Below are 25,379 nucleotides of genomic sequence, written 5' to 3'. Positions count from 1 at the left end.
TCGATAAAACAATGAAAATCGTCATTTACCGGTGAAGTTAAGTAACAGTGTCGTCCAAGTTTGTTACGATGTTATTTATGAATATCATTTAAGCGGGATACTAAATTCTCAGGTGGGATACCAGATTTTGAAATGTTAGTATCCAACTGGGATACTGCCCAAAAATGTTAATCTCGAACACTGGATACATCCCACTATAACTCCAATTGTGACGTAACACTTCGACGTCATTGATTGGTGCACTGCAACCTTACAGGAACAATATAAATTAAGATCAATTACGGGTAATAAATAGGATATCAAACTCGTTACCATTTCGTATCATGTTTATGTCCCAAGTGAAATAATTTTCAGTTGTCACAAAGCTTTTGCTAAATTTAAAGAGACTCACAACAGATTGTTCCGAAGAACGTTTGTGCAATTGATTTGTCTGTGATTAACTGAAGGTATAACAATGGTTATATGCTATTGATTAAAACAAAAGTATAGCAAACAACACTAGTTAGTTAGCAGGCAATTTACTGCAATTTTCTACTAAATTCAAGATGTGTGTAAGCTGCATGTCAAGATTTATCAAAAACATTATTTCTACTGATCCTGTAACTTAAGCTTATTATTTTTTTTTCTGATATGATGACCTCACTAAAGTCTGATCTCGCTAATAAGTCACTTATTGGGATTTTCCTACATTTTAAGATTGCTAATATTTATAGGATATTAAATGAGCTTCCATTATTGGTCTATGGCACTAACCTTTTGAAACTTGTGTAAATGTGTGTAAATGAAAACATTTGCTTTGCAAATGGGACAAGAATTACGTGGAACTGGAATAAGCTAGTTACTGAAATCTGCAGGCCAAATATTGTACGTGGGTTACCCTTAAAAAAAAGTCCATGTTTGCTGTAAGCTTTCTAGCCAATATTTGTACTTGGTGCATTGTTTTAATGTTATAGCCATTCCTCATGTATATATGATGTTTAAAAAGGGAGACAATTGTGGTTGTGATACACTTCATGGCAGGATTTTGTTGTCTAAAATTAAATAGCGTTAATCCTTTCTAATTTAGGGATATTTCATCAGAGGTGGGGTGAAGACAAGACTTGTGGTGAGATCAACCAACTTCCCTGTGGCACAATATACCAAACAGCACACTATACCGCAAGGCACACTATACTGCGAGGCACACTATACTGCGAGGCACACTATACCACAATGTAACGTTATATTTTATGTCATTCATTGAAATTTATACAGTATGTAACACCTTCTCACAAGAGGCATTTATATCGGCTTATCACCTGTTTGAATAAATATTGTTTAAAAAAAAAAACCTAGTCCCAAAATAATTTTTTTTTTTAAATCACTATACCACATGGCACATTATACCATATGGCAGAGTGACCATAAATATGTTGTTTGTTGTTATTACAGCAAAGCTAGACTTTGTTTTAGGACACAAGACAGCATCAACTACTCTAGGGTTCTCCGACAATCAAACTAATCCTACTGCAAGCACGACTCTAAATCAGCAGTTATCTTCTGGAAAGCACTTTCACATTTACTAAGTAAACACAAGTTTTATAAAAACAGATCAGCAGTTTAAGGGTTAATTACAGACCTCACCCTGTAGATGGTTGAACAGTAAATTCCAGATATTAAAATTATTACGAATTTCAGAAGTAAATAAGGCTTCTTTCATTTACAAACAAGACCTTAATCAGGAGTTGTTTTCTGGAAAGCAGTTTTGCATTTACTAACACAAGTTTTACAAAAATTATTCAGAATTTCAGAAGTAGATACAAAGGCTTATTTCATTTACAAACAAGACCTTAATCAGCAGTCGTCTTCTGGAAAGCACTTTCACATTTACTAAGTAAACACAAGTTTTATAAAAAAAAAATCAGAAGTAAATACAAAGGCTTATTTCATGTACAAAACAGACCTTAGTCAGCAATTGTTTTCTGGAAAGCAGTTTCACATTTAAGTCAGCAGTTGAAAGATTTACATGTAATTACAGAAGTCAGACAAAGGCTTGTTTTGTGAATGCCGTGGAACTTGAACCCTGAGAGTGATGTCACAATTGTGGTCCAATGAGAAGACAGACACCTCCATGCAGCTAGAGTTATCTAACCTGAAATGAGATGTACAAAAAATGTAACTAATCATATAAATAGAATAACACATACTATACAGGCATTCTGAGTACTGTTAAATCAATACATGTCCCCTATTGGGCAGCAAAAATGTTCTCGAAAGTTTACTCAAGGCCAATGACTGTCAAAATAAAAAACAAATATGGGACACATCAATAACAGACAGTTTAAAATGATTCGATAAAACTTACATTATGATGGACTGCGATGGTGGAAACTTACATTATGATGGACTGCGATGGTGGAAACTTGCATTATGAAGGACTGCGATGGTGGAAACTTGCATTATGAAGGACTGCGATGGTGAAAACTTGCATTATGAAGGACTGCGATGGTGGAAACTTGCATTATGAAGGACTGCGATGGTGGAAACTTACATTATGATGGACTGCGATGGTGGAAACTTACATTATGATGGACTGCGATGGTGGAAACTTACATTATGATGGACTGCGATGGTGGAAACTTGCATTATGAAGGACTGCGATGGTGGAAACTTACATAATGATGGACTGCGATGGTGGAAACTTACATTATGATGGACTGCGATGGTGGAAACTTGCATTATGAAGGACTGCGATGGTGGAAACTTGCATTATGAAGGACTGCGATGGTGGAAACTTACATTATGATGGACTGCGATGGTGGAAACTTGCATTATGAAGGACTGCGATGGTGGAAACTTACATTTTGACGGACTGCGATGGTGGAAACTTGCATTATGAAAGACTGCGATGGTGGAAACTTACATTATGATGGACTGCGATGGTGGAAACTTACATTATGATGGACTACGATGGTGGAAACTTACATTATGATGGACTGCGATGGTGGGGCAGGTCGACAACAGACAGTTTGAGATGACACGGAGAAACTGGGTCGAAGTGGTCTCCCTTTGATGACATTTGATTCTGTAAGGAATTTATCTGAAATAAAAGATATCCACAAAACACTGAGCAATTACATACACATGTATCTTATGAGCTGTACTAAAAATAATGACGTACAATAATCCATCATTTAATAGGGGTGAGACTACGGCCCAGTGGTAAAGCGTTAGCTCGATGCGCGATCGGTCTAGGATCAATCCCCGTCAGTGGACCTATTGGGCTATTTCTCGTTCCAGTCAGTGCTCCACAACTGGTGTAACAAAGGCTGTGGTAGGTACTATCCTGTCTGTGGGATGGTGCATATAAAAGATCCCTTGCAGCTAATCGAAAAGAGTAGCCTTTGAACTGGCGACAGCGGGTTTCCTCTCTCAATATCTGTGTGGTCTTAACCATATGTCTGACACCATATAACTGTCAATAAAATGTGTTGAGTGCGTCGTTAAATAAAACATTTCCTTCCTTCCATCATTTAATATTATACAAAACATTTTATTATTATTACTTTTTAAAAGATATTTTGCTTTATTATTGTGAAGCAAATGCAAAGCTAAGTTAACAGTGGAATCTACACTGCAAGCCCTAGAGGTAGTACTAAACCAAATAACTTCCGGCTAGGTCAAAGTTCAAGGTGCACCCAATTTTTGATAGAGAAGGAAAGAAGGAAATGTGATTTATTAATCATTGGCTATTGGAAAGAAAGAAAGAAATGTTTTATTTAACGACGCAGTCAACACATTTTATTTAGGGTTATATGGCGTCAGACACATGGTTAAGGACCACACAGATTTTGAGAGGAAACCCTCTGTCGACACTACATGGGCTACTCTTTCCGATTAGCAGCAAGGGATCTTTTATTTGCGCTTCCCACAGGCAGGATAGCACAAACCATGGCCTTTGTTGAACCAGTAATGGATCACTGGTCGATGCAAGTGGTTTACACCTACCCATTGAGCCTTGCGGAGCACTCACTCAGGGTTTGGAGTCAGTATCTGGATTAAAAATCGCATGCCTCGACTGGGATCCGAACCCAGTACCTACCAGCCTGTAGACCGATGGCCTAACCACGACGCCATTGAGGCCGGTCATTGGCTATTGGATGTCAAACATTTGGTACTTTTGACATACATGTAGTCTTCGAGGAAACTCGCTTCATTTTCCATTAGCAGCAAGGAATCTTTTATATGCACTATCCCACAGACAGGATAGGACGTACCATGACCTTTGATGTACTAATTGTGGTGCACTGGCTGGAACGCTAAATAGCCCAGTGGGTCCACCGACGAGGATCGATCATAGACCGACCATGCATCAGGTGAGTGCTTACATGTATGTCCTACCCACCGCCAATGTTAATGAACTCACCCAGTTAATGAATACTAATGAACTCACCTGCATAGAGTTGCCCACTTCATTAGATCCTATGTGCGTGGTATGTCTGAAGTCGGTGGGAAGTCCTATCATACTTGGGTCTAACCGCCTTCTCGGTCGTTTCTGAAACAGTGACACAAATGTGTTGAATACCAAACTCGATCACTACATGGCAAATTAATTAATTTATTAATCATCCGCTATTGGATGTCAAACATTTGGTAATTTTTACATATAGTCTTAGAGAGAAAACCTGCAACATTTTTCCAATCACCATCAGGATAGTACAGACAGATGGTACATACCATGGCCTTTGATATAACAATCATGGTGCACTGGCTGGAATGAGAAGTAGCCCAATGAGTTCACCAACTGGGATCGATTCTCACACTGAACGCGCATCAAACAAACACTTTATCCAGGGCTCGAACTTAAGAATTTTTCTCCCATGGCAATTTTTAAAAGAATTGAAATGGCCCACTGATGACAATTTTGAGCCGGCAGGTTTTTTTAAAGTGACATTTTCAGCAAATAAACACGACTGAAAGGTTATTTTGCTGTATGTAGACACATTACAAATGCGCAAATGTTAAATATTGGCAGATAATGTACACCAGGTGTATACATTTTGCCATTGTTGAGGAGCTTTACTGATGGCACGAAAGTGCTGTCGGTAATGTTCTCTACCTACGGCAATTTATATCTCAACGACAGCAATTGCTGCCGGTGCCATCGTTAAGTTTGAGCCCTGTTTATCACTCGAGCTATGCCCACCCTTACATAAGTGAACTGATGCAAGCGTTTGGCAGTGAAGAACAGTATCAGTTCACAAGCGTTTGGCAGTGAAGAACAGTATCAGTTCACATGCGTTTGGCAGTGAAGAACAGTATCAGTTCACAAGCGTTTGGCAGTGAAGAACAGTATCAGTTCACATGCGTTTGGCAGTGAAGAACAGTATCAGTTCACAAGCGTTTGGCAGTGAAGAACAGTATCAGTTCACAAGCGTTTGGCAGTGAAGAACAGTATCAGTTCACAAGTGTTTGGCAGTGAAGAACAGTATCAGTTCACAAGCGTTTGGCAGTGAAGAACAGTATCAGTTCACAAGCGTTTGGCAGTGAAGAACAGTATCAGTTCACAAGTGCAAGATAAACCAGGCATATAATTTATTTTAAAAACATATACTCTCACATTCATCACCAATACAGCAATAGAACAGAAAGACTGGTGGTATTAATTGTGCTATCAAATGTCTGGGTCAATTCAAACTTTGAGACAGCCAGCTGTTATTTGGTTTAGTGCTACTTACAAAGTTATATAGCCTTGTTTTAATATGTGACGAGCTGTCATTAAAAATACACTTTTCTTTTTCTGTAATACTCATGATGATGTCATCATTTTCTTACTTAGTGGTATTATAAATTTGATAATAATCGATTTATTTATCAGTAATCAAATTCCATAATTTTTATTTTTTATACAATTTAGCTGAATATTATACTCAATATATATTTTTTAAATGAAAGCATGTAAATTGTAACTGAATATCAGTTGAATTCAGTACAAAACAGGGTTCCGTTCCACGAAAGAATTGTAGCTGAGGTTAATTGTAGTGACTTAAGGTGAATTTTACAACTGGCACCGTAAACTTTACAGTCATTCCACAAAGCAACCTTATGGTAGTCGCAAGTGCCCCTTTAATGATTAATATATATTCTTTGCACAGAAGTGCGAATTAGTTAAATAATAAATTGTTTACCGACTTTTCGGAACATCTTGGATGTATTCATTGGTATTGGACATACATGTACATGTACATTGACAATGATCGTAAACAAATATTATGGTTGTGATGGTAGCTATTTACAGCGATAGTAGTGCTAAGATAGTTTTGTGGAACGGGCTAATGATCGTAGACAAATATTACGGTTGTGATGGTAGGTATTTACAGCGATAGTAGTGCTAAGATAGTTTTGTGGAACGGGCTAATGATCGTAGACAAATATTACGGTTGTGATGGTAGGTATTTACAGCGATAGTAGTGCTAAGATAGTTTTGTGGAACGGGCTAATGATCGTAGACAAATATTACGGTTGTGATGGTAGGTATTTACAGCGATAGTAGTGCTAAGATAGTTTTGTGGAACGGGCTAATGATCGTAGACAAATATTACGGTTGTGATGGTAGGTATTTACAGCGATAGTAGTGCTAAGATAGTTTCGTGGAACGAGGCCCTGATTATTACTTTGAAACATATTTAAAGGGACAGAACCTAGTTTTTAAACACTAAGGCGTAGACAAATTTCAACTAGATGCCTAGGTTTTACACCCGTAAAAGTGCTACACTAAGTTTTGTGGAAGTTACAAACCGTAGACACATATTACGGATACAACAGTAACTATTTACAGTGATAGTAGTGCTAAGATATACCCTGGAAAATAATATCTAGACAAACACGACTACATAACCATAACTTTTACAGTGATAGCATGTGCGTTTCGTGGAAAAAATAATGAAAATGACAAATATGTATGGATGAAATGGGGGTATTTACAGTGAGAGAGATAAAAGATAGCTTCATGGATTAGATATATGATGATTAGTTTGAAAGATAGAGTAAGAGAGAGACAGAGAGTAGAGAGTGAGAGAGAGAAGGCGTATTTGAGAACTAGATGCCTAGAGAGAGAGAGAGAGAAATGGACACTAAGTTTGGTTAAGTTACAAACCTGTAACACATTTGGATACAACAGAGTATGTTGTTTTATTATGTTTTTATGTACACAACCCATGTTTTACCCTTGGCATATGTTGTTCAAGGGGCTGGCAATAAAAATAATTAGAAACACCATGATGACCAGAAACACTTTGGTTGTACGGAAATGGATAATCTAAACAATAAAATACAAGTAATGTTTGATTTCAGTGATCATAACAGTGAAAAATATGCCTTAGTGTTTAAAAATTAGGGTCTGTTCATTTAAATGGTTTTAAAAAATCAAATGGATTAGACAATTTTCCAACTTACTAGGCCTTTCCCTCCATAACAATTTTCATTCAAATCAACTTATTTTCGTGCTTATATCCAATTAAGGTTCAAGCACGCTGTCCTGGGCACACACCTCAGCGTTCTTGGCTGGCTGTCCAGGACAGTGGGTTAGTTGTTGCTTGTTAGGGGTTAGTGAGAGAGAAAAGGGTGTAGTGGTCTTACACCTACCCAATGAGTCACTAAAACGTGCTCTGGGTGGGAGCCGGTACTGGGCTGCGAAAACCCTACCAGCCTTATGTCTGATGTCTTAACCACGATGCGACTGAGGCCAGTTCCTCCATAATAATACTAAAGTCAAGGGAGATTACTCTTTACATATACATGTAACACAACACAAACACAAGGGAGATAAGCAAGACAACCTACCGGCTGTGGTTGCTCTGTGATACAGCAGGTAAAACAAAACACAACACAAGGGAGATTACTCTTTACACATACATGTAACACAACACAAGGGAGATAAGCAAGACAACTTACCGGCTGTGGTTGCTCTGCGATACAGCAGGTAAAACAAAACAGAGCGTCTCCCATCATCAGGAACTAGGTTGAAAGGCAGCGGGTAACACACAAAAATAACAGTGATATCTCACTTGAATTGAACAGAAAAACGTAACAGTACAGTGTACAAAATCAGTCTTTTTAAACCAAACTGCTCGATGGGAAAGATAAATAGATCTGTCCTGTATAAATTTTCAGGTCTATGTCTGCGAAATGAAAACAAACTGCTGCTGTACAGTCAATATAAATTCCACCATGTAACCAGAATTTGTGGACGAGAAAGTATTGGAAGTGGGATGATGTCCTCAGCCTCGACCAAGTTTCTCGTTCCCCAGATCACCCGTTCCGGTTATGAGTAGCTTTAACTTATGTCATAGTGGTTCTTCGAGATGAACCTGAAAATATAAATAAAAAATATATACATTTTTGTACATGTATGTTCTGACTCATCATTAGAGAGATTTAGCAACCACACAGTTAGAGGTTAACATTTTCTTTTCAAGATCTTGATTAATTAGTGATATTTTTAGTCAGTTGAAAATTGAATAGCAACTACTGTTTAATGTTTTAAAATTGTGTAGCAATCTCTGAAACTTGATGCGATGTGATACTGAACAAAATGAAGAGTTTAGGCGCAAAACGCGATATATCCATTTTTCATTTTAGGTAAAAGTGATTTTTTTCATTGGTGTATATCGTATTTTGATTAAAAAAAAAAAAAAAAAAAACGGGATTTACCCAATACAATTTCATAAGGATCATTCACGTTTTGCGGCAAATCCATGGGCCTACGATTAGCCCTTACTGACATACAATAATGGCTTTAACTAAAAACTAGAAAGAAAATGGTTTATAAATTATATCGCGTTTTGCGGCTGAACTCTTCAAACGTTCCCAGCATTACTGTTGTAAGTACTAACATCCAATCATATTAGCAACAATTACATGTAGTAGCAAACCTTTACATGTATGGTAGCTAATTTTGTAGATCAGTATTGTTAGTAGTTTTAAGAATCGGTTGTTATTTCATCATCGGTCTTGGGTTATAATTGGGTACTACTGACAGATCAAATTTTGATTAAATAGAAACATAATTATGTGAACATAAGAAGGATTTTAATCATAATTTAAGGACCAACGAGGGTCGGTCCACAAGTAAAAAATATTGGACTCTAGTACTCGAGGGTCAAACTCAACCCGGACCTGAGTACCAGACACTTACACTAGATGATAATGAGACTAAGGAATAAAGTTAAATATCATTGTGCATATTTAATTCCAGTGCTGAACATGGATGTCAAATCATACCATTGTATTGCTTTCCACACATTCAACTTTTGTTTGGGTATTCAAAGTATAAGTAATGCAGTAATGACCGACGTCGACGTCGGTGTGACAGTCTGGTTTTCTGAGGTAAAATTTGCATTAAAGGAACACAATGGAACCGGTTAATTTCGTCCGATGCAGTTTAGAGGGGTTTCGGGTTTAGAGGGGTAAATTTTAGTGTTAAAAGATATGCAAATCATGGAACCCTGTAAAACGTCCGGTTTTGAAGGGTTTTCAGTGATGTCATTAAAAATAAAAATAGCAGATGAAAATCAAATTATAGGTGGCCATTAATCAACAAAAAGTCGACAAGCATTGTTTATTGGAAGTTCGATACCCGGCGACAATTGATTCGATAGCCGACGATTTTCGCGCCGGGTGCCGGCAATTATTGACATCCCTGGTTTTACTGTATATACAATATACTCATGGAAAGATACTCTAACTTACTGTCAGTCAAGGCCACATTACTTATATTCATTGATACATTACATTTTTCTATATTTTATATGGTTGTCACTAGGCAAGTACTGAATTAAATTTGGTCTCAAATACCACGTGTTCTCTTATTTGTTATAAGTTTTTTTTAATAAACTGTGCTACATCTCACCCCTCTTGTCATATGACCATATATGTAATTAGCATGAAATAAATAAATTAATTAATATTACAGTGCCACCAACATGGTAATACACCACCAGCCCAAGCTCTCTTCGCATGCAAGGTTTGATGATCCTACATGTATATGAATTGATAAGGAAAATATGGCCTAGACACGGATTTCCTTCATTTCAGTTCAACCTATTTTTCGTGCTTATATCCAATTACAGTTCAAGAACACTGTCCTGGGCATTTCATTTCGAGCAATCAAAAACATTGTCCTAGTACAGTCGAATCCACTTTATTGCATATCGGTTTATAGCATAAATCTGTTATTGGCATATTATTCGGCTGCACAGAACAAAGTACATGTACTTGAATAAGCAAACTATTTATTTTGCTTATTTATGTCTATCACTGCCTGTCATATATAATGGTATATACATGTATACTGATGTCTACAAGAAACTTGACAAGGCCTGAAATTGTATTATAGAAAACCAACAAACGGTATGGTTGGATATGAAAGTATCATGAAGTTCAACATCTAAATGTCACAATGCACTTCATCGTACATGCAAAGTGTTTGTAACGTGGTTTCTGAATTGGTTCTTTTCAATTAGCAACAATATTTTATCAAGCCCAGTGATAAAGTGGTTGCCTGATACACGTTTGGGTCTAGGATCGATCCCAGTCAGTGAGACCATTGGGTTATTTCTCATTCCAGCCAGTACACATCATGCCTGGTGTATCAAAGGCTGTGGTGTAGTGCACATCAAAGATCCCTTGCTATGCTTATGGGAAAATGTATGTAGCAGGTTTCCTCTCTAAAACTATATGTGAAAATTATCAAATGTTTGACACCCGATGATTTGTAAAACAATGTGCTCTAGTTGTGTCATTTAAAAAATAAAAAAACTTTAAATTTATATTTATCAAAGTTAAAGTTTGTTTTGTTGTCACCACTATTGGAGCACATTGGTCAATTAATCATCGGCTATTGGATGTCAAACATTTGTTAATTCTGATACGTAGTCATCAGATGAAACTTGCTACAATTTTTCCTAATGCAGCAAAGGATCTTTTATATATGAACTTTCACACTGACAGGAAAACACATAAGTACCATGGCTTTTGACCATGCAGTTGTAGTGCATTGGATGGAACGAAAAATTATATTTGTCAAATGATTCAAATTTATGTACATATGTGACATATCTTTTGGATGTCAGTATATATAATTAGCAGGAAATAAGTTAGTTAATATTACAGCACTATACAGCACACCAAAAGGTCAGCCTATGGACAGTGAGCTGATGAGCTCAATATTTGATGGCCGGATGTCAGCACTTACAAACATTCCCATGTGTAAACAAACCATGATGGCCTGTTGACAGTCCTATTACTCACCAGGTTGCTGTGCATCAAAGCAATTTGTACTGATGACAGTGTTAACACAATCTAATTAGTGTATATACATTGAGTAGGTCCTAAATATAGCCATAGCCAGAAAGGAAGGAAATGTTTTATTTAACGACGCACTAAATATAGCCATAGCCAGAAAGGAAGGAAATGTTTTATTTAACGACGCACTAAACAAATTTCATTTATGGTTATATGGCTGAGGTGTGTGCCCAGGACAGCATGCTTGAACATTAATTGGATATTATAAGCACAGAAATAAGTCAAAATGAAATGATACAATGTACAAATGTCGAAAAAGGTTTTTTTTCTCTCTTCTTTTTTTCCAAAAAGAAGTTTGTTTTGTTTAATGACACCACTTGAGCACATTGATTATTAATCAATGGCTATTGGATGTCAAACGCATGGTTATTTTGACACAGTCATAGAGAGGGAAAAAAAAAAAAGAAATGTTTGATTTAACGATGCACTCAACACATTTTATTTACGGTTATATGGCGTCGGACATATGGTTAAGGACCAACAGATATTGAGGGAGGAAACCTGCTGTTGCCACTTCATGGGCTACTCTTTTCGATTAGCAGCAAGGGATCTTTTATACGCACCATCCCTCAGACAGAATAACACATACCATGGCCTTTGATATGCCAGTCGTGGTGCACTGGCTGTGACGAGAAATAGCCCAATGGGCCCACTGACATGGATCGATCCCAGACTCACCGCGCATCAAGTGAACGCTGTACCACTGGGCTACGTCCTGCCCTCTCCCAATAAGACGAAGTGTCAATATAACATAAAGTGACGTTATATATACAGGATAGCACATACTACGGCATTTGATATACCAGTTGAGCTGCACTGGCTGGAACGAGAAATAGCCTAATGGGTCCACTGATGGGGATCGATCATAGACCGACTGTGCATCCAGCAATCGTTTTACCACTGGACTACATCATGCCCCCGTTTTTTCCTGGTCTGGTAGGAATGTGTACATGCAAGCAATTAGCTTCATTTTATTTATTTTCTCTCTGTCAGCAGTTCAACACCGACCACATCAAAGGTCAGAGGAAACTCCGTGTGAAAGTTAAAAAGACCTTTTAGAGGTGTTAATAATCCAGTATTATTACAGCATGGAACCTACATACATGTAGATGAACATTGTACTGTAACCTACAGGTCAACAGTGGTACTATTAAAGAGACAGATCCTAGTTTCAACCGTTAAACATTAACAATAAATCTGCAAACCTGTAACACATTTGGATAAAGTTACAATCGAGTGAAACAGGAGTCTGTGACTTTAAAATGGTGAAATACCCTCTAAAAACAGACTAAAACTTGACTCCATAACTGTTACTTGTCAGACGCACGTGTGTTTTTAAAAATATGAGAAATGCATTTTGTGATATTAAAACACCAGGATTACCAAAAACACTTCGAATATGTACAGAAACTGATAATCTAAACCATAAGATCTAAGTAAAGCGTGATTTCAATTATCAAAAACAGCTACAATAGTAAAAAATATGCCCTAAGTAGTGTTTAAAAACTAGAGTATGTCCCTTTAATGATCTAACTTACATTAATAACACTCCTTACTGGTCATGGTGGTGTACAGTTCCACAGCAGTGCCAAGTACTATATTTAATGTTCTAACTTACATTAATAACACTCCTTACTGGTCATGGTGGTGTACAGTTCCACAGCAGTGTCAAGTACTATATTTAATGTTCTAACTTACATTAATAACACTCCTTACTGGTCATGGTGGTGTACAGTTCCACAGCAGTGCCAAGTACTATATTTAATGTTGTAACTTACATTAATAACACTCCTTACTGGTCATGGTGGTGTACAGTTCCACAGCAGTGCCAAGTACTATATTTAATGTTGTAACTTACATTAATAACACTCCTTACTGGTCATGGTGGTGTACAGTTCCACAGCAGTGCCAAGTACTATATTTAATGTTGTAACTTACATTAATAACACTCCTTACTGGTCATGGTGGTGTACAGTTCCACAGCAGTGCCAAGTACTATATTTAATGTTGTAACTTACATTAATAACACTGCTTACTGGTCATGGTGGTGTACAGTTCCACAGCAGTGCCAAGTACTATATTTAATGTTGTAACTTACATTAATAACACTCCTTACTGGTCATGGTGGTGTACAGTTCCACAGCAGTGCCAAGTACTATATTTAATGTTGTAACTTACATTAATAACACTCCTTACTGGTCATGGTGGTGTACAGTTCCACAGCAGTGCCAAGTACTATATTTAATGTTGTAACTTACATTAATAACACTCCTTACTGGTCATGGTGGTGTACAGTTCCACAGCAGTGCCAAGTACTATATTTAATGTTGTAACTTACATTAATAACACTCCTTACTGGTCATGGTGGTGTACAGTTCCACAGCAGTGCCAAGTACTATATTTAATGTTGTAACTTACATTAATAACACTGCTTACTGGTCATGGTGGTGTACAGTTCCACAGCAGTGCCAAGTACTATATTTAATGTTGTAACTTACATTAATAACACTCCTTACTGGTCATGGTGGTGTACAGTTCCACAGCAGTGCCAAGTACTATATTTAATGTTGTAACTTACATTAATAACACTCCTTACTGGTCATGGTGGTGTACAGTTCCACAGCAGTGCCAAGTACTATATTTAATGTTGTAACTTACATTAATAACACTCCTTACTGGTCATGGTGGTGTACAGTTCCACAGCAGTGCCAAGTACTATATTTAATGTTGTAACTTACATTAATAACACTCCTTACTGGTCATGGTGGTGTACAGTTCCACAGCAGTGCCAAGTACTATATTTAATGTTGTAACTTACATTAATAACACTCCTTACTGGTCATGGTGGTGTAGTTCCACAGCAGTGCCAAGTACTATATTTAATGTTGTAAGTTACATTAATAACACTCCTTACTGGTCATGGTGGTGTACAGTTCCACAGCAGTGCCAAGTACTATATTTAATGTTGTAACTTACATTAATAACACTCCTTACTGGTCATGGTGGTGTACAGTTCCACAGCAGTGCCAAGTACTATATTTAATGTTGTAACTTATATTAATAACACTCCTTACTGGTCATGGTGGTGTACAGTTCCACAGCAGTGCCAAGTACTATATTTAATGTCCTATTAATGTACATGTACATTGATAACACATGTATAACTTCCTTAGTGGCATAAGTGGTTAAACCATTGGAGTTAAAAGTTTAACGACACCACTAGAACAGTGATTTATTTATTACATGTCAAACATTTGATAATTTTAACGCATGTATGTAATCTTTATTTTCTTAGTGAGGAAACCACCTACATTTTTTCCATTAGAAGTAAGGTATTTTTATATGCACCATCCCACAACCAGGATACCACATACCATGGCATTTGAAGGTGGGTACATGTAGATACTATACATTGTACTGTATGTAGTATACAGTTCCACTATAATGTCCCAATGCACCATAGGTCTAGGATCAATCCCCATCAGTAGGCACATTGGGCTATTTCTCATTCCAGCTAGTGCATCACTACTGGTATATCAAAGGCTGTGGTATGTGCTATCTTGACTGAGATGGTGCATATAAAAGATCCCTTGCTACTAATGAAAAAATGTAGCAGGTTTCCTTTCTGAGACTATAAGTCCACAGGTATAGAAAGGTGCCAAAAGATTGGGGACACACAAAAACACATACATATAAATACAAGTAAAAATATATTAAAAAAACATCGCTGCTGCTACAAAGTGGGGGGCACATATGTGACCCCTTTCCCCCCTGCTTCCTACGCCAGTAACATCAAATTACTAAATGTTTGACATCCAATAGCTGATGAGTAATAAATCAATGTGCTCTAGTGGTGTTGTTAAAAACAAAACAAACCCTCTTAGAAAATGGCTGGATCTTCCCTTAATACAGCATACCAACAGTCTGCCTTTAATATGGTAATGAGCCCTGTTATGCAGTGTGCAAAGTACAAAGTGGCACATTTATCAGTGTCACAATGTTCCACATTTCTGCTTCATGAATTTACATATTGTGTCAATGTATTTACATTGTCAGATACAAGGCATGCACATGCAGTGGTATAGCCAGGATAGGGTGGGGGGTGGGGGGTGGGGGGGGGTGGGGGGGGGTGGGGGGGGGGCAATCCCCCCCCCATGAAACTTTAAAAAAAAATATATATATTAAATTTTATAACATCATCCCATAACACCTGTTCAGGCTTGGATCCAGGGGGGAGAGTAGGGGGAGAGCAGGGGGATCAGGACAACTTTTTTTACTCACAAATTTAACTACAGTGAAACCTCTCAAAACCGGACACTTTTTATGGTCCTTTTTTTTAAATCAGTACAGAAATTAACCTCTGTTAACCAGATACCACTTTAAACCGGACATTTTACTTGGTCCCAAGGGTGTCCGGTTTAGTGGGGTTTCACTGTAATTGCATATGAAAACCCACCTCCCCTAACCGTAAAAAATTCTGGATATGTGCCTGCTGTTATTAAAAGATAGTGTGGGTTGCCCCCCACCCCCCCCCCCAAATAAAAAATCCTGACCAAGCCAGTGTGTACATGTAGCCAAGTGGTAGAGTGCTCGTCTGAGGTGCAATATAGGTTGTACAATCAATGGTTCACAACTGATTTGGGTTCCCATCCACTGACCCCGCCCATCCCAACCATGCTCAATATTATCCATTGAAACCAGCATTCATTTTTCTGAGAGTACCGTAAAAGCAATGTGTCCCCAACCGTCCCCAACAAAGTTTCCATAGCTGGAGCCACTGTGAAAAAAAACATCCGGAAAACTATAAAGCATATATGTGAGACAGAGAGACAGATGGACCAGGGATTCTAGATTATGGTAGCCCCACTCCCATGTCTAGTGGTATTCAATGTTGGGCTAGTAAATAACTACTATTGCCTTGCCTGATGGCTAGTTGCGTTGCGTAAGCTTTTACCGTACTCATATACCCCAGAGGTTTCGAGCATGTCCGCCCCGGAGTTCGATCTCCGGAAAGCCAGGGATCCAAACTGGGGCAGAAGATGGCTAGTGAATTGTTTTTTGTCAAATGTTGCAGTTAAGTCTATTTTGTAAATATGAATATCCTGCCTCCACCCCAACCCCACCAATGTTACTATTTTTAAGCTTCTATCTTGCTCTTTAGGTGACATATCTAATTATTACTACTATTTAGCCAAATTGTATTAATTTAAAGTAAAGTAGGGCTAGTGAATTTTTAATTGTGGCTAGTACATTTTTTAAATGACTGATCCCATGGCTAGTGGATTTTATAAAAATTCTAGAAGCCCTGGATGGACAATAGGATGGAGATGAAACTTATAGTCCCCTCCAGTTGGACAAGTAGAGTCCCCTGACTATAATAACTTGATATGCTGTTTTCTGAATACCTACAACTCTTCAGCAGGTGTTAATTACATCACTGTTCTAAAGAAGACCCTGCTACACAGGGCTATACCGCAGAACATTTTGCTAAAGTATATACAAAACTTGAAAAACTGCAGAAACCCAGTTATTTTCTAACAAAATATCAACTATTACATGAAATTATTTTACAAAATAAAAATAAAATTTTCAAATTGTTTTTGAAATTCGCAATTGACAAATTTGGCAAGAGCCAGAGGTAGTCTTGCTACATGCACTTAGAAAGACAAAGCACCTGTTGTGCCCAAATCAGCAAGCTATTCTACATACATGTATTAATAAACCTGAAGCCCTGGCAATAATCAGTCAGTCACACACATGATGCAGTGAATAATACTGCTGACAGTCAAAGTCAGAAATGTGTGTGTGTGTAATACAGCCCGTATGTCACCTGCTAAATATAGCATGTCTGGATGCACAAGAGAGAAAAAAAACCAGAGAGCTGATTTAATGTATATGTTAACAATCATGGCAGCATATTCTTGATTTCCGTCAGTAGGCCATACTATTATATGCACACGGACTTTGTATATATATATATGTATGTTCCTAGCCTGACAAAAATTAACAAGAATTAGTATGCCTCTCATACATGTACATTTCTATTTCACCCAGTAAAACAGGGTTTTTTAAACTTTGTTTTGTTTAAAAACACCACTAGAGCACATAGATTTATTAATTATCAGCTACTGGATGTCAAACATTTGATAATTCTAAAATACAGCCGTATAAAGTAAACCTGCTACATTTGTTTTCATTAAGCAAGGGATCTTTTATATGCACTATTAAATAAAACATTAGATATTTTTTGACAGTGTTAGAGAAGAAATCTGCTACATTTTTCCATTAATTAGTAGCAAGAGATACTTTATTTGCACCACCCCACAGACAAGATAGCATATATACCAGGGCTGTTGATTATTTGTATCTGACCCAAAATCAACTAGATGGGGGGGGGGGGGGGCAAACTAGAATTTTTAAGAATTAAATTTCTCAAGGGGGTGGGATGTAGCCCAGTGGTAAAGCGCTCGCTTAACGCGCAGTCAATCTGGGATCAATCCCCATCGGTGGGCCCAATGGGATATCTCTCCTTCCAGCCAGTGCATCTCAAAATCCTGGGAATAGTGATCTTTTCCATGGTTTTATGCAAAACATTTAGTGTATCTTCTGTTCTACTGGAGACACACAACGGGGTTCACTGGGTTGGTGGCAGGCTCAAAAGATTTGCAAACAGTGAGTCCTTATAACACTTACATTTTTTAAACCAAAATCGCACACTGTGGCCTGTATTTTAAAATGTGGCAAATGAATCACTGATTGGTCAAAGGACATGTCCTTGGCCTACAGGGTGTGCACGTTACGGTCGCCCGATCGCCAATGGTGAGTCAAAATAACGTTGGGCAAGTCAAAACCGTATCATGTGTCACCCGCCTGGCGACCGAAAATTTCTGCATATTGTATTATGTATCAAAATGCAAATACATGTAACTAATGTTTGTAAGAGATCGGAAAGTTATTTTTTATTTATTGTTTTCAACTGGTTTCCTATTAGTATCTGTGCAACCAAACCCATATAGGACATAATAGCAACCACTTCCCCAGTCTATCGAACAGTCTAAAACTATTCGGAATGCCTCAGTCGCGGACCATTCAAAAGTTGTACGGGCGAGTCAAAGTGTTGCTGTGAGTGTCCCAATTGGCCAGTTAAAACAAATCCCAAGTGCATACCCTGGGCCTATCACATCTACAATGTAACGTGTTATATGTTACATTTATTTTTGCTACCAGTGAGGTACATGACATGCCTGTCAAAAAGCAGGTCGCAGTGACCTAGTCATATGGTACATAATATACCCATATAGCACTTTCATGCAAAGTGTAATGATCCTATAGGATATGAATTAGTTTTTCCCCCAGCTTGTTTTAGCATGGTTCCGCACCATGCCTCAATAGTCTAGTGCCACCTTCCCGAGCTTGTTTTAGCATGGTTCCGCACCATGCCTCAGTAGTCTAGTGCCACCTTCCCTAGCTTGTTTTAGCATGGTTCCGCACCATGCCTCAATAGTCTAGTGCCATCTTCCCCAGCTTGTTTTAGCATGGTTCCGCACCATGCCTCAGTAGTCTAGTGCCACCTTCCCTAGCTTGTTTTAGCATGGCGCGGCACCATGCCTCAGTAGTCTAGTGCCACCTTCCCTAGCTTGTTTTAGCATGCCGCGGCACCATGCCTCAATAGTCTAGTGCCACCTTCCCTAGCTTGTTTTAGCATGGTGCGGCACCATGCCTCAATAGTCTAGTGCCACCTTCCCTAGCTTGTTTTAGCATGGTGCGGCACCATGCCTCAGTAGCCTAGTGCCACCTTCCCTAGCTTGTTTTAGCATGGTGCGGCACCATGCCTCAATAGTCTAGTGCCACCTTCCCTAGCTTGTTTTAGCATGGTGCGGCACCATGCCTCAGTAGTCTAGTGCCACCTTCCCTAGCTTGTTTTAGCATGGCGCGGCACCATGCCTCAGTAGTCTAGTGCCACCTTCCCTAGCTTGTTTTAGCATGGCGCGGCACCATGCCTCAGTAGCCTAGTGCCACCTTCCCTAGCTTGTTTTAGCATTGTGTGGCACCATGCCTCAGTAGCCTAGTGCCACCTTCCCTAGCTTGTTTTAGCATTGTGTGGCACCATGCCTCAGTAGTCTAGTGCCATCTTCCCTAGCTTGTTTTAGCATTGCGCGGCACCATGCCTCAGTAGTCTAGTGCCACCTTCCCTAGCTTGTTTTAGCATTGCGTGGCACCATGCCTCAGTAGTCTAGTGCCATCTTCCCTAGCTTGTTTTAGCATTGTGTGGCACCATGCCTCAATAGTCTAGTGCCATCTTGCCTTAGTAAGTGTCATGCTGCCCTGCCCTGAGATAAAAGAAGCCTTTTTCAGAAATTAATACTAAAATTGCCTTTATAAAACACGCAAAAAGGTATTATTAATTAATAAAATATGCCTTTTATACACCTTTTGCCATTCATTTATTAAAGCAAACACATAAATTACATTAACGTTTATTTCAATTAATTTTGGTCTATTTTTAATGAAATACATACATGTACAAGAACCCCGAAAATGGTGACAATGCCCCAAAAGTGTTTGGTCTACCATGCCTTGCCAAATTTCTAGTTAAATCATTATGAATTGATAAAAAAGATATGGACTGGATAAGGAATTTCTTTGGAAGCAGAACAGACGACCAAACATGAAACAGGCTTGTCCAAGTAAGTCAGCAACACTGTTGCCAAACATGTCTAGATTCATCAGATACATGTATTTTCAGAACAGTATGCTCATTATGCTGAGAAACATTACCGGCATCAGTGGTGCAGTGGTTAAGCCATCGGACTACAGGCTGGTAGGTATACAGGGTTCACAGTCCGGTCCCGGCTCCAAACCCGAGTGAGTTCTTAAGCAGGTGACGATATTTCAAAATCTTAGGTAACCAGAAGTTAGTTCATGTGAGTTTTACTTAGGTAACCGAATGTGAATGTAATTTATGTAATTAATGAATTAGGCCTACCTAATCCTTAAACACTTGAACTACGCTTCTGTTCTGCATTGGTGGTTCAAATGTATATAAAAACAAACTGATTTTGTCTTTCATTACTGATATATGGTACTTTTAATTTTAGAATGTAACTGTTCACCACATAACCAATTGGCGGTTCAAGTTGCGTAACCAACACGCGAACCGAAGAACGGTTCTCGTAAAAAAACAGCTCAATGGTTAGGTGTAATTTAAGACTGTTACACACTCGCACTAACCACTAACCAACTAACAATTAACACATTGTCCTGGACAGACAGCCCAGTTAGCTGAGGTGTGTGTGCCCAGGACAGCATGCTTGAATTTTAATTGGATATAAAAAGAAAGAAATGTTTAATTTAACGACGCACTCAACACATTTTATTTACGGTTATATGTCGTCCTTGTTTTAAGGACCACACAGATATTGAGAGGAAACCCGCTGTCGCCACTTCATGGGCTACTCTTTCCAATTAGCAGCAAGGTATCTTTTATTTGCACTTCCCACAGGCAGGATAGCACAAACCATGGCCTTTGCTGAACCAGTTATGGATCACTGGTCGGTGCAAGTGGTTTACTCCTAACCATTGAGCCTTGCAGAGCACTCTCTCAGGGTTTGGAGTCGGTATCTGGATTAAAGTAAAGTAAAGTTTGTTTTATTTAACGACGCCGCTAGAGCACATTGATTTTTTATCTTATCATCGGCTATTGGACGTCAAACATATGGTCATTCTGACACTGTTTTTAGAGGAAACCCGCTGTCGCCACATAGCCTACTCTTTTTACGACAGGCAGCAAGGGATCTTTTATTTGCGCTTCCCACAGGCAGGATAGCACAAACCATGGCCTTTGTTGAACCAGTTATGGATCACTGGCCGGTGCAAGTGGTTTACACCTACCCATTGAGCCTTGCGGAGCACTCACTCAGGGTTTGGAGTCGGGATCTCGATTAAAAATCCCATGCCTCGACTGGGATCCAAACCCAGTACCTACCAGCCTGTAGACCGATGGCCTGCCACGACGCCACCGAGGCCGGTGTATCTGGATTAAAAATCCCATGCCTCGACTGGAATCCTAACCCAGTACCTACCAGCCTGTTGACCGATGACCTAACCACAATGCCATCAAGGCCGGTTTTAATTGGATATAAGCACAAAAATAAGTTGAAATGAGCTACATGTTAAAACAAATAAGTACAATGTTATAGGTAGTTATAGGTACAATGTTATAGGTAGTTATAGGTACAATGTTATAGGTACAATGTTATAGGTAGTTATAGGTACAATGTTATAGGTACAATCTTATGTCTTCAGGTATAGATTAATTACATTGTTATGGGAGCGGCCTTAGATCTCGCCAATTTGGGAATAACAGGCGTTCTGTCTGTTCTGAAAACACCATATATTTTGTTTTGGTGCAGTAACGATAATAAAGTATGTAGCTAGAGAAGTGTTGTAAAGAGTTTCCTATTCAGAACTGCATTTCATGTTCTATTTTAATCTAGTTAATTATAGTTTTAAAAATTCTACTGATTTCGAGGTAAAATGTTTTGATGTTAGGATGTTTGTACTTATTTTGGACCTCAGCATTGGTGCAATCTACATGTAAAGATCTGGGGGAAAAAAGAATTTGTTTTGTTTCAAGACACCACTAGAGCACATTGATTTATTAATCATCGGCTATTGGATGTCAAAATATGGTCACTTTGACAGTCGCAGAGAGGAAACCCGCTACTTCTTTCCATTAGTAGCAAGGGATCTTTTACGTTTTATATGCACCATCCCACAGACACGATAGCACAAACCACGACCCTTGATATACCAGTCATGGTGCACTGGCTGGAACAGGAAATATCCCAATGGGCCCACCGACGGGGATCGATCCCACACCGAAAATGCAGCCAGCAAATGCTGTACCACTGGGCTATGTCCTGCCCCAAAATTTAACGGCTGCCATGCTGCAATTTGGCTTGTCCTAGGTAGTCACATGTATGCCTCAATCAATCCTCACAAAATTAAACATAGTATCCACGACCAAACTGGCTGATCCTAGATGGACCTCGCATCAGGAGTGCACTTTACCACTAGGCTATTCATCCCGCCCAGCCCTGGGGAGGTGCTTGTAACACACATGTACGTGCAATTATATACACAAAGTCTTGTGAGTACAGGTACAATGTACATTGGTGCAGCTGGCTATTTCTGTTTTAAAGCAGACTCTGATTCTGAAACTAAGAGAGAGAGAGGAAAAAAAAAGAAAGAAACTTTTTATTTACAGTTATATGGCATCAGACATATGTTTAAGGACCACACAGATACTGAGAGAAGAAACCTGCTGTCGCCACTTCATGGGCTACTCTTTTCGATTAGTAGCAAGAGATCTTTTACATGCACCATCCCACAGACAGGATAGTACATACCACAGCCTTTGATATACCAGTCGTGGTACACTGGCTGGAACGGGAGGATAACCACAGCTTGTCATTGTGTCATGTAATCGGGCGACAGGAAAATATATAAGTTAATGTGGTGGGCAAAAATATGTGTGATTGGGATGCATTTGCCCCCAGCCAACCCCCACCCCCTCTTGCCATGCTAGTGACCATTATCAACAGTTGTTTTAAACTAAATACACAAATTATTTTCACATAATGAATAAAATTTAGTGATCCTGAAGTTTGTAATTTTGAATTTTATAATGTGTAAACATTCTCCACATAACCGATTGCCAGCTTGCATCAATTTAAAGCTGCATACTAGTAACAGACATACAAACTTAACAGTTCATGTGAAATACGTATATTGTCAGTGGCGGATCCAGAAAATCCATTATGGGGAGAGGGGGGCCAATGACATGACGTGGAATGCCAGGGAACTTTGGGGCAGATTTGGAAGGGGATCTTAAAAAAATTAAAATCAATATATAATAAAATTATAACTGTCACAAAAATTTTGGGGGCCTGCAACCCCATTAGATCTGCCTCTGATTGTGCCCTGTAATTGTGTAAATTATCAACCAGCAAACATAAACAGACCTTAAAGGTGCTACATATATACATCTGTAAATCAAAATTGCAATAATGGCATGTTCCCACCAACAATATTTATTAATTTTGAATTTAAAACAAAACGTTTATACCTTCAACTATATATATATATATATATCTATATATATCTATATATATATCTATAAAAAATTACAACAAAACAATTCCAATTAATATACTAGTTAGTAAACAAAATTATAATTAGGGGGGAATCTTGAGTGTGTGAGTCAGTGACACACACAGTAACTAGTGACGTCACTGTTCCATGTGTATACATTCAACGCACTGAATTTACACAGAATATTTTGAGGTCAATTGACAAAAGAAACAAGATGGTGGCCATGCTATATTATGACACTTTTCAGATATTTTGCTTTATATTAGTGTAAAAGTGTGTAAATATAAGTGTGCCCCACCACTTTTTGGCACCTTCCTACACCACTTTATTTGGGGCAACTTTTTGAAATTATTATTCTAGAGTTAATTATAGAAAGATTATGTGTGGGATCGATTACTTTCTAGTTATTTATTGCAAATAAATGTGAAAATAACAAAATATTAATATTGTAGTCTCAACATTGACTTACATGTAGGACCTTTAATATCAGACCTTGACAATGACACGAAAACAATTGAGGAGAATAAATATATAAATTATAATATAGGGGGGTAACGATACACCTAGACCTCATGACATGATATGAATGAATGAATGTTTAACGACTCCCCAGGTGGAGGCACTATATTCATATTTACAAAATAGACATAACTACAACATTTGACCTCTTTTGCTTTCAACAGCCATCGGGCATGGCAATAGTAGTTATTTATTAGCCCACCATTGAATATCACTAGCCATGGGAGTGGGGCTACCGTAATCTAGAAGCCCTGAGAAAACACTTCCTACACCAGTGATAAATCATATCTTCAGCAGTAGTACTGTGATACATTGATGCATTATACAGTCAAAATAGGAATTGTCACACAACCAAGGGTTACAATGTTAATCATATAACAAGTATCTACCTGATTCTCCCTCTGCCCCTCTCTCTCTCTGTCAAGAATGTTGAAATGTCATATAACCATGTTTCTCCCTTCAACTCTTGGTGTAATAAAATAACAGTGCTATCTACAATCAAGAACCATGTACCACAAACAATATGACTCACCAAGGGGTAGCTGGGAAATGTGTCATGTTCTCAGTTTCCATACAGATCATATAGCATGCTTCATGTATATCATGAATGCACATTGCATACAGCCTGTATTACACCACTGTGACTTTTAAGTGTTATACATAATACAACGTTGAACTTTGTAAAAAAAAATCTTCTTTTTTAAAAATTTTGTTGTCGGTGTTTAGATTAATTCTTTAAAATAGCTGAGGGTTATTTCTCTTGTGTTTCACAAGCACTAATGAAACACTATCTACTAAGTACGGGAAGACATCCTTTCATCAACAAACTGATCGTTCTGACAGGACTATCAATCAAGCGTGTACCCACTTCCGAAAAATGGCGACCCCCGGTCATAACCTAAACCTGCCGTCTAGAATTTCCAAAAAAGAAGAGAAACAAAAAACTTAAACATTAATTTACATCGTGATCAGTTAGGTACTTACTTCTAAGCTCAGATGAGTATTGTTAGATGAACCAACTTGCAAGAGCCGGCGTGTTACTTTCCTTCGGAAATCGTTGACGCTTGTACAATGAGGCACCGCCGAACATTTGTAACCTTTGACAAACCCGGAAATGTATTGAAATCTCGCTGAATCTCACCAACGAGGAAACGTGATGTCAACGGTGGATATAAAGTTTGGATTGAGTTAGGAACTGAATTTTAAAAATGGGCTGGGTAAAAGTTGGGAGGAAGGAAGGAAATGTTTTATTTAACGACGCACTCAACACATTTTATTTACGGTTATATGCCGTCGGACATAAGATTAAGAACCAAACAGATATTGAGAGAGGAAACCCGCTGTCGCCACTTCATGACCTA

At 38.4% G+C, this 25,379-nt stretch overlaps 1 protein-coding gene across 1 annotated transcript; it reads right to left on the bottom strand.

Moving 5' to 3' along the window:
• Positions 1 to 629: 629 nt before the first annotated feature.
• Positions 630 to 25,130, bottom strand: LOC121373395 (CDC42 small effector protein 2-like). The gene is made up of 5 exons (XM_041500036.1): positions 25,003 to 25,130; positions 7,933 to 8,348; positions 4,433 to 4,534; positions 2,965 to 3,079; positions 630 to 2,131 (listed from the first exon to the last, which is right to left on the bottom strand). The coding sequence occupies exons 2-4, from the start codon at positions 7,987 to 7,989 to the stop codon at positions 2,966 to 2,968; spliced, it is 273 nt and encodes a 90-aa protein (XP_041355970.1). The 5' UTR covers positions 7,990 to 8,348; positions 25,003 to 25,130; the 3' UTR covers positions 630 to 2,131; position 2,965.
• Positions 25,131 to 25,379: the final 249 nt, after the last annotated feature.

The sequence above is a fragment of the Gigantopelta aegis genome, chromosome 5, assembly GCF_016097555.1.
Source record: "Gigantopelta aegis isolate Gae_Host chromosome 5, Gae_host_genome, whole genome shotgun sequence".
Lineage (NCBI taxonomy): Eukaryota > Metazoa > Mollusca > Gastropoda > Neomphalida > Peltospiridae > Gigantopelta > Gigantopelta aegis.
This window is presented reverse-complemented; position numbering and strand designations above follow the sequence as displayed.